Source organism: Tupaia chinensis, unplaced genomic scaffold (assembly GCF_000334495.1).
Source record: "Tupaia chinensis unplaced genomic scaffold, TupChi_1.0 Scaffold000617_2, whole genome shotgun sequence".
In the NCBI taxonomy this organism is placed as follows: Eukaryota; Metazoa; Chordata; class Mammalia; order Scandentia; family Tupaiidae; genus Tupaia; species Tupaia belangeri.
In genome coordinates, this window is record NW_006160137.1 from 1529645 (window position 1) to 1540948 (window position 11304).

At 37.5% G+C, this 11304-nt stretch overlaps 1 protein-coding gene across 1 annotated transcript in view; it reads left to right on the top strand.

Moving 5' to 3' along the window:
* STT3B (STT3 oligosaccharyltransferase complex catalytic subunit B) overlaps positions 1–11304 on the top strand; it is a 75879-nt gene that overhangs the window by 54248 nt on the left and 10327 nt on the right. Inside the window, exons 9-13 of the mRNA XM_006158959.2 lie at positions 2486–2697; positions 4707–4894; positions 6328–6499; positions 7586–7759; positions 11053–11166. Of these exons, the coding sequence (XP_006159021.1) occupies positions 2486–2697; positions 4707–4894; positions 6328–6499; positions 7586–7759; positions 11053–11166 (860 nt within the window). The remainder of the gene's footprint in view (positions 1–2485; positions 2698–4706; positions 4895–6327; positions 6500–7585; positions 7760–11052; positions 11167–11304) is intronic.

An 11304-nucleotide genomic window follows, 5' to 3' on the forward strand; every position in this document is an offset into this window, starting at 1 on the left:
TAGGATTTGACCCGTGGTCAACCATGTGGGAGTCCAGCATCCTTAACCATCACGTCACCTGCCGGCCCTGAATTTGCTTTATATATATTCTAATTAACTCTTTTAGGACTAGTATGTAAGTGTTACATTTAGTTGTGTTTTCTGGAGGGTTAATGTTAATCATTGTAGCCTGATTGAGAATTGAAAGTTACTACTATTCACAGAAGAGTCTTGAATTAATTCTCCAAGCTAGATTTGCTTAAGTAAGAAGATGTTTCCAAGGACACCCATTGTCCAAATTTTAGAGGAAAACATATTTTATGATGGAATAAGGGTCACTTTTCAGTAACCACTCTCTTCAGTGATAGATTTGTGTATGTTTCCAACTAGTAAGACTTGAAATATAAAATATAAATATTTAGAAGTTTGTGATTTGATACTCAAAATGGCAAAATAAGTAGACCCTGAAGGCTTCTACATGATGTAATTATTATAAGAAGTATATGGTTGCTTTTTTATGTATGATAAAAACTGAGGCTTGGGGACCAGCAGATTCCATAGTGGTTATGTTGCTGAATTCCTACATAGCTGACCGCTGTTCGAGTCTCAAACACAGTGGCTTGACACGCCGGATGCGTGTGCGTGCATGCCCAAAATCCTGAGAGGAGAATGGAGAAGAAGGGATTGCAGCATGGCTATCACCCCCAGGGGAGTGAATTCTCGATTTTTGTTTCTCTGTCTCTGTCTCTCCAACAAGTGCATGTGTCCTGTAACAAAAATCTCTTTAAAAATAAATAAATAAATAAATAAATAAATAAATAAATAAATAGGCTGGGTAAAGCTTTGTAACATGTGCGGAATCAATACAGCCCAAAAATTTGTAGTACGAGGATTTCAAACTTGTACAGATAAGGGCCTGGGACCATGAGCAACACTTGAGGATTCCAGAGTGAAGTCAGGAGAATAAGAGCAGTACAACATAGTTCAAACAGGAAGACGCTCATTCTCCTTTAGTTTATCTAGATTGAAGGACTCTGAATAAGACCATGCTAAGACTGCCTAATTCACAAAGATTTAACTTGAATGTATGCCCACATCATAACACACCAAATCTTATTCCTATGTATATAGTCAATTGAAGTGAGTGCTTATATTTATCAAAAGGCATGTTCCGGCTGCACATAGCGATTCTATCCATAATAGCCTCTAATTAGAAACTTCCTGAAGGTCATCAGGAATAGAAGGGATAAAGTTATATATTTGTATAGTGGAGTACAGTACAGTGTAACAGTTACTAAAAGAGCAGTATGGGTAAATAAAAGAAGCCAATGCAAAGGAGAACATTTTTATATGATCCCATTTCTGCGAAATACAAGAATGAAAAAAACTACAAGTCCAGGGAACCAGCAGTTAGCGTAATGGCTATGTCGCTGGATTCCCACGTAGTCGACCGCGGTTCGTGTCCCAGATCCGGTGGCTTAAAACTCACGCCGGGCGCGTGTGCGTGCGTGCCCAAGATCCCGAGAGGAGAATGGAGGAGAAGGGATTGCGGCGTGACCATCCCCCCTGGGGGGTGATTTCTCGCTTTCTGTCTCTATGTCTCTCTCTGTCTGTCTGGCGAGCGCACGCGCCCTACAGTGAAAATCTCTCCAAAAAAAAAAAAAACTACAAGTCCACATAGTGATTACCTTTTTTATGGTTGGGGGGTAGTTTATTGACTGAGAAGAAATACGAGGAGGTATAAAAGTATCTTGATATTGGGTGGTAATCACATAGGCATGTATGTATACACAGATCCATTGACCTATACAACTCAAGGATGTGGTGTAACAAATGGGTTTTATAGTCAGAAGACAGACATTTAATTAGCTTCAGATGAGCTAGGAGCTCAAATGACCCATTGACTTTGTAAAGTCATAGGCTTCAGCCAGAAATGGTAAAGCCTTTTCTAATGGTTAGCACATTATCTAGAATGCTCTGGCTATGGGAAATTAGTTTCAAATTTTAACAAGTTTCCTGGCAGAAACTTTACATTTTGTTCCATGGATTAATAATGCTCTTCTCATCTCATTTGTGCTTTAAAGTAGATTTTTGCCAGGTATTTGTACTGGTTTTTCATAGACCTTATTTAGTCCTGTAATAATGTTATAATGCACAAATATATTTTCACGTATATAACATATGTAATGCTGCTGATAAATAATGAATGAAACCTAATTCCTTGTAACTATAATGTTGAAATATGATACATTTCTCTAAACTATTGATGTTTAGTTTCATTTAGTCCACACTGGTTATAATTTCTAAGTATGACTATTAATCAGGTTGCCAGTATTGCCAATTTAAAAACAATTTGACTTGTGAGGCACTTGTCAACTTTTAGATTTGTTTTGTGCTTTGGCATTAAATGTCAGATTTGTTTTGTGCTATGGCATTAAATGTCTTGTACAGTTTCCTGCAAACTTTTTTTTTTTTCTGAAGTGTGTAAGAGAACTTGTCTTTGCAGTTGCTCTATATGCAATCAGCGCTGTGTACTTCGCTGGAGTGATGGTGCGGCTGATGTTGACTCTGACGCCAGTCGTCTGCATGCTGTCTGCGATTGCCTTCTCAAATGTCTTTGAGCACTATTTGGGAGATGACATGAAAAGGGAAAACCCACCTGTGGAGGATAGCAGCGATGAAGATGATAAAAGAAACCCAGGAAATCTGTATGATAAGGTAGGCAATCTAAAGTAAAGTCTTAAAATTTTTATATGCTTTCCTATTTTTTCTACCACAGTAAGCTATATTCAATGAGAAATGTGGTTAAATAAGGATGTAGACAAACTAACTTCTCTAATTTGCCTCCACTGTTTGCTACAAAATTTGAATCCTAGCCAGTCTTTTGCTCAGAGTAAGAATATAGAATGTAAGAACCTTAGTCAGCCATGTTGGAGTCCAGGGCCTTAACCACCATGCCACCTGCCAGCCCCCAGAGAAGTAATTCTTTCTTCTTTTGGTCACTTGTTATCTAAGTACTTTAGGCTTATTAATATGATTACTTTTTTTTTTTTTTTTTGGAGAGATTTTCACTGTAGGGCGCGTGTGCTCGCCAGACAGACAGAGAGAGACATAGAGACAGAAAGCGAGAAATCACCCCCCCAGGGGGGATGGTCACGCCGCAATCCCTTCTCCATTCTCCTCTCGGGATCTTGGGCACGCACGCACACGCGCCCGGCGTGAGTTTTTAAGCCACCGGGTCCGGGACACGAACCGCGGTCGACTATGTGGGAGTCCAGCGACATAGCCATTACGCTAACTGCTGGTTCCCAATATGCTTCCATTTTTAAGAATGAAAACTTGGTGCTCTGTAAATAGCATGAGATTTGACACTATAAATCTTTCTGAAATTGTGTAGACAAGCGCCTGTGTTAGAGGTCTATATTCAGTATAACTTTTTAAATGATACTTGAAAGCTGTTTGAAAGTGATACTTGGTTGACTGAATGGAAAAATGAAAAAAAATAAAGTGCCTTTACAAAGGAAAATGTTCAGGGCAGCCCTTGGGCTGGTGGTTAAGGTAGATTGATCCCGTATGGCCAGCCCTATGATTCAGATCCTGGCCAGTGCCTTGAAAAACACACTGGTTGTGCAACTGGAGGGAGAAACAGAGACAGGATTGTGGCATGACTCTGCCCCACCAGGGTGCTTTTTCCTTTTCCCTCTTTCTCCCTTTTCTCTGGGGAGCGCCACAGCCTTTGTTCAAAATTTGAAAAAAAAAATTTTTAAAAGCTTCCAGACTGCTGATAGAATTCAGTTTGTTTCTAATCTATAGTGTCTCAGATAACAGAGCCCGAATTTATTTAGTGTAGCGGAGAAAAGATTTGCGAGAGTTAGGGAACGTGTCTTGGATGACATGATTAACTTTGCTGTTTGACTATCGACAAGGTTTTAAAATACTGGTAAGCATGAAACTTCCCCGTATAGGTATTAACTTCCTTCACTACTATAAAATCAGTATAATTCATTAAAATTTTTGTTAGTAAAATATGTGCCTGCTTTTTGTTTATTGTTACATTTTTGTTTTGTTGTTTTATGGTATATATCAGCTTTGTAATCTAGAACTCCTGACTAATCTCCTGTTCTCTCTTCTGGGGTATGTTCTCTCTCTCTCTCTCTTTTTTTTTTCTTTATGTGTGTGTGTGTGTGTGTGTGTGTGTGTGTGTATTTAAGATCATCCTAATTTTAACAAATTATTTGGTGTTAGGTTTTGAAAATTGGAAGACTGATTTTTTTTTTTTTTATGCATTTCTTCATATACAGAAATCCTACAGGGTCTGGGTTATGGCTCAGCATTGCTGTTTTCAAGTTGCAGAATTAAGATTGTATAAGGCTTTGTATATTAACATTTTATGTTATCAGTATGGGGTCATTTAATTATCTCTTGTATTTAATTAAAACATAAGGACAGTCAGATTTGAAAGCAGCTTCTTACTGGAAATACTATTTTGCTCTGTAACCAGCTCCTGGTTTCAGTGTATTTCCCGGAAACCTTCAGATTCACATTGGACTTTTGAGTGTACTCTGATGATTTTTGGAAACTATTCTATTACCCACACGAGACTACCTGATGGTTATATATTTTCTGAGTTGTAGGTTTAAATTAATAGGTTAATTCCCCCCCCCCCGAGTGTCTCAATTAAGCAAGTCAAATGATGACTTTATCTAAATAGTGTTTTATATTTTCAGGCAGGTAAAGTGAGGAAGCATGTAACTGAGCAGGAGAAAACTGAAGAGGGATTAGGTCCCAATATAAAAAGCATTGTCACCATGTTGATGCTGATGCTATTGATGATGTTTGCCGTCCACTGTACCTGGGTCACAAGCAATGCCTATTCCAGTCCAAGTGTAGTCCTGGCCTCTTATAATCATGATGGGTAAGAATATTATTTGACTACAAAAAGATTTTGTATGTTCCGTTTGAGTTTTTTTGTTTGTTTAGTGGTTTTTTGGTTTTGTTTCAGTTTGGTTTTTTTTGAGGAGTTATGGAGGATCTCAAAAGATACAGCATTGTATATGTAGCTCTCTATGTAAATCTTTGTTGTTTTTTAAAATTTGCTATATAGTGCATGCTGGCCAAGGTTGGGGAAGGAGGGGAGTGAGAAAGCACCTCTTAGTGGCAATACCCACACCTCAGTCCCCTCTCCTCCATGCTTTTCTTGAAGTTTTGGGTGTGTATGTATAAGCACCCAGCATGTTTTCTTTTTTTAAAAAAAGAATTATTTTATTTAACTTTATTATTATTTTTAAAATATTTCCAGAGAGAGACAGAGAAAGAAGGTAAGAAAGCAAGCCTCCATGCCCAGGACTTGAACCACGATAGGCCATGTGGGAGTCTAGCACCCTTAGCCACCATACCCCTGCTGGCTCCCCACAAGCACATTTTTCAAGTCTCCGGAGCCAAGACTCAAACTATTGCAGTTAGGCATGCAAGATCTAACTACCTTAACCACTATGTCACTGTTGGCCCTGAATCTCTTTTTTTTGTATAACCTGTCTCCCCCCGACCTTTGGTGGACTGGATAGTAATCATAGTCTTTCATATACTTCAAATGTATCTGTATACGTAATGATATACATGTATTTTTTTGAAAACGCACTACCATGAAACTTGTCAGAAATACAAATTATTCATCCAAGTCTAAATCAGAAACCTGAGAGTAGGGCCCAGCAAACTGTGGTTTAACAGGCCCAGATGATTCTGTTGCAGCAAAAAATTTAAGAATAACTGCTTTGTTAATTGCCTTTGCCTTCAGCTTCTGCTTTCCTTGTGAGCTCATTAGACTTGCAGGACATCCAGCTACTCCACAGCTACTGAATCAGAATCTGCTTTGTTTAAATAAGATATGCATGTTAACTTGAGAAGAATTAATCTACTGCTTCATTGATTTCCTTTTTAATTTTTGTATTGGCATTGACTTTTTTTTCTTTTTAAGAGAGATTTTTACTATAGGGCACGTGTGCTCGCCAGAGACACAAAGAGACAGAGAGGCAGAAAGCGAGAAATCACCCTCCAGGAGAGATGGCCACACCGCAATCCCTTCTCCCTTATCCCCCTCTTGAGATTTTGGGCATGCATGCACACGTGCCCGGCATGAGTTTTAAGATGCCAGGTCCTAACTCGAGCCATGGTCAACTACTTGGGAGTCCAACAATGTAACCATTATGTCATCTGCTGGTCCCGGCATTGGCTTTTAACTACCATCCTTATAATGTGAGGTTACTCTTTGGTTTAGCATCCCAAGATTTTTAAGTTATCTTTTCACAGTTAGTAAGATCTCATCTAAAAGAAGATTGTGATTCTTTTCAGCACCAGGAATATCTTAGACGATTTTAGAGAAGCTTACTTTTGGCTACGACAAAACACAGATGAACATGCCCGAGTGATGTCTTGGTGGGATTATGGCTATCAGATAGCTGGAATGGCTAACAGAACTACTTTGGTGGATAATAACACCTGGAATAACAGCCACATAGCACTCGTAAGTGTTTGATAAACAAAAGATCAAAACTCAGTCCTCATTTACTACTTAGCAGCCAAGCTTCACTTGTGATTAAATTTGTGTGAAAGTATTTGCTATGGAATTCACAAATACTTGTTTACACATGTATTCAGTAAAGTAAGTGCAAAGTATATTTATTTAATGGGTTGTTGGAAAAAGTCATGTATTTTTTCTACTTTTCTATGCAAAATGTATTGTGACTTTTCTGACAACCCAATAGTTTGTTATTTAATAGTGGTTTTTACATTTATATAAATATTCTGAGTTGTATGCTGATTTTTAGTATATTTCATGGTATCTTCAGATTAATGAAGAATTGGGCAAAATATGAAATTTTTAAATGTTTGACATATATTTTTCTCTTTTATAAGCTAAGAAAATTATTTGCAAGTAGATAAAGCAAGTACACTGTATTATATGAGTATGCAAAATATGTTCATTCCAACTATTAAATAATCTACATATATTAAGATAATCGCTACCCTATACTTTAAAAGATTTGGAATAGAGAAAGCAGTCTTGACCAACGGAATTCTATTTGTAATTAGTGTTGTAGCTAGTTATCAGATGTTTGTTAGACTGGGAGAGGAGAGAGAGATATAAGAGGGTAGTTTCAAAAGTTAGTGAAAAAATGGAATTGATATACAAGTTTATTTTGGTACAAAAATTTGAAGTCCATGAATAGGTTTTCATACTACACATTTTCCATGAACTTTCTGAAGCCCTCGTGTGCTAGCAAGATTATTGGCTGACTGTGGCCTAACATTGTGAGAAATCGTTTCTTTTAGGCTTACCTGCTATCAATTTAAAATGTTAATTTTATGGAACTTGGTTATTAGCAAAATATTATAACTTGCATTCTGCTTTTGACATTTCCGCCATAAATGGGTTATAGTACATGATGTGTTTAAATTAAATAAACTTGAATTCTTGGGAACCCATATCTACAAAATAAATTTCATGTACATTCAACTCTCGAAATAAATTTCAGCTTGTGGAAAAATTTGCATTTTTATTGTTAATATACTGTGTAAGTGTTAATCATTCTTTTTTTTAATTCTATAGGTGGGAAAAGCTATGTCATCTAATGAAACAGCAGCCTATAAAATCATGAGAACTCTGGATGTAGATTATGTTTTGGTTATTTTTGGAGGGGTTATTGGCTATTCTGGTGATGATATCAATAAATTTCTTTGGATGGTTAGGATAGCTGAAGGGGAACATCCAAAAGACATTCGGGTAAGAAACTGGATAATTCCATGTGTATGAGAGATAGCTCAACCATCCAAGTAATTGTTGCTTATTGCTTTGTTTCCATCCCTACCCTAAATTAGTTCCCTATCCTGACTGTTTTTCTTATTAAAAATAGAGTATATCTTGGGTTTAAAACTTCTGAAAGTCAGACCTAATAATACTTCTGTTCTCTCCTATTCTCCCCTGAAGAGAGAGAGAGAGTCTCTTGCCAAGACTTCTTGCTTCTGGTTGCTCGCAGCCTCTTAAGCACTTTGTTTCCATTATCTTTATCCTATTACTGATCCTTATGTTTGTAAGCCTGAAATAAGACAGTTTGGTCTTATTACTGATCACAGTGCAGTATGGCGGTATGTCATTTTTTGCCTTAAAAGCCTTCAGCAGACTATGGGACTGGGCCCTGAAACCAAGCAGACATGGGATGGAATTAAACTGTTAGCTTTGTGCTGTGGGCAGGATACATGCATTGAGCACTAAATCTTGTTCTAGGGTCTGGAGTTAACAATGATGAGGGCAGACTAGACTATTACTAATGAAGATGCCAAGAATAACTTATATTGCTCTTATAAGAGTTTGTCGTAATGTGTTACAGATGAGGTCTCAGCCCAGTGGTTAGACCAGTGCTAGAACATCTTTGTGCTGGAACTTTAGTATTAAGTTCCAACTCCTTTGCGTCTTCATATCTCACCTTACTTTGTTTTCTGTTCCTCTACCAACTTCTTTCATTCTACCAATCTGCTCTATTCCCTAAAACTGGCCTGTGGTTTCTTTCCTTCTGACACCTGAGTTTTTACTGTTTCCTTTCTGGGAACACCTGTTCTACCACACACTTGTCACCTGTCCAGAAGCCAGACTTTTCTTGTTGCACCCATTTCTGTGCTGGTCATCAGATCACATATACATATACCTACCTGCTTTGTAGATAGGTTCTGTTTTATCTCTCACTCAGCTGTGACTTAGAGGGTGAGCATCCAGCATTGTGCTTTTCATGATGAAGGCACAGAAGGTGAGGGTAAGACTTGCTACTAATGCAGAATAAAAGAACCTTTGGAGAAAGATTGTCACTTGGTAAAGATAAAGAAAAGCCTCAGATTTTCTGGTCAACTGTACATGCTGAGGCATTTTCCCCTAGATGTGATTAATAATCATTACTTTCTTGAATTAAATTAACATTTGAGATTTAGTTCTCCTAGAATATGATTTTGATTTGGCAGTGTTAAATTTGTGAATTTGATTGGGCAGTGTTAAAATTATAACATAATAGGCCCTTGTTTACAGACATAAGCTTTGAACATTTATATAGAGAAAAATCTTTTAATTTTGTGCTTTTAAAATTCATTATTTTTCAACTTTATGAATAGATAATATATTCATACTAGTTCAAAAATAAGGTGTATAAAGTTATATCCACACGAAAGATAAAAGTCCCTCTATAGTTAATAACAATGTATTAGTAAGTACTTGTAAATTGCTAAGAGAATAGTTTTGTGGTGTTTTTGTTTGTTTGTTTTTGTTTTTTGTTTTTAAACTTTATTTACTTTATGAGAAGGACCCTTGACAGGTTTCCCCCTGCCCCCTTTTGGGGGCAGGGACGTTTTGAGTTTATTTCTTCCATGAGAGGGAAAGATAGAGAGATAGGCATCTCCAATAACTAGCCAAACCATTTCATGGGAATATGCATGTGTTCCCAGTGTGTACGCTAGGGAGGCCTAGGGACATGAACCTAGGACCTTCCCATGTGTATCCAGCATCTCTTAGCATTGTATTAGCTTTTATTATGTTAAATTGCAGCACTGGCTGGCCCCCCAGACAGAATATTGTTATATTGAAATTCTCCTAGCATTACAGCTATGGGTGTGCCTCACATTTTAGATCCACCTGGGATCTAAACCCTATGTCTTCCCATATGTCTCTAGTATTCAGCTTAGCAGCCACTGTGATACTGTATTACTTACTTCAGCTGGGTTATAAGAGAGCAGATTTTTACTTTGATCACAAGAAAGTAAGTATGTGAAATAATGGATATGTTAGGTCAATTTAACCATTCCATGGTGAATACAAATTTCAAAGCATGTTCTCACGCCGGGCACGTGTGCGTGCGTGCCCAAGATCCCGAGAGGAGAATGGAGGAGAAGGGATTGCGGCGTGACCATCCCCCCTGGGGAGTGATTTCTCGCTTTCTGTCTCTATGTCTCTCTCTGTCTGTCTGGCGAGCGCACGCGCCCTATAGCGGAAAAAAAAAATTCTCAAAAAAAATTCAAAGCATGTTGTACACCATAAACATACAGTTTTGTCAGACAAAAATTAAAACAGAAAAAAGGGCATGGTGGTACAGCAGGTGGCACAGTGGTTAGAGTGGTGGATCCCATATGACTGGCTGCATAGTTGAGTCCCACTGGGTGCATGTGCGTGTATGCCCAAAATCCTGCCAGGAGAATGGAGGAGAAGGGATTACAGTACAGCCATCCTTGTGGGTGGGGGGTGATTTCTTACACTCCCTCTCTCTCAAGCCTTCTCTCTGTCTCTGTCTCTTTCTGAAGACTGCACATGTCCAGTAGTAGTGAAACTTAAGTATACACTGTTAATTCACAGTACCCTTGATGACTTTCCATATTAGGGTATGAAGAACTTCTTTTTTTTCTTTTTTTTTTTTTTTTAACATTTACAGTGTGTGTTACAATTTGTGTGTGCATACCATAATTTAATTTACCTCTGTCGATAGACACTGAGATTATTTCCAAAGTTTTTAGTCTCATAAACAGTGGTAGGGTAAATAGTTTGCTACACTGATTACTTCACCCATGTAGAGCTATTTCTGTACATTTCTGGGTAAGGAAGTTCAGGGTCAAAAATTTATTTTTATCTAGCATGCCAAATTGTTCCTAGGGAGGTCAACTTACAAATTAACCTAATAAAAATTATAGGAATTTATTCTAAAAACACCCCCCCCAAATAAGCATTTTTACAGTTCATGTGGGAAAATTTGGGAAGAACATTTAGGGAAACTACAAAAAAGGGGTATTAGAAATGAGCAGAGGACAATTGGAAAGACCCAGTCTTACATTTTTAGTAACTCATGGTTTTGGCACCATTCTTTTTAAATTATTAAGGCCTCATAACATGGTTTAAAATAGGGGATTAAATTTTTGAGGTATGACTGAGTATGATTTTATGAAGATCCCACAAAAGCTGCTTCTTAAAATGAAATATAAAAGGGAACCTTATAGCTTTGGTTGTGTTATATTGAACTGATACGGAAACTTCTGATTTCTTTCTTTCAGGAAAGTGATTATTTCACCCCACAGGGAGAATTCCGTGTAGACAAAGCAGGATCCCCTACTTTGTTGAATTGCCTTATGTATAAAATGTCATACTACAGATTTGGGGAAATGCAGGTGAGTCGAATAAGTTTTTCTATGATATTTATTAAAAGAATGGTTTTTTATATGGTCTTGTTCACCTCTAGAAAAGATCAGGTATTTTGATTGTGCTATATGGAGAAATGTGTTTATCTAAAGATTCCCAACCCCCCC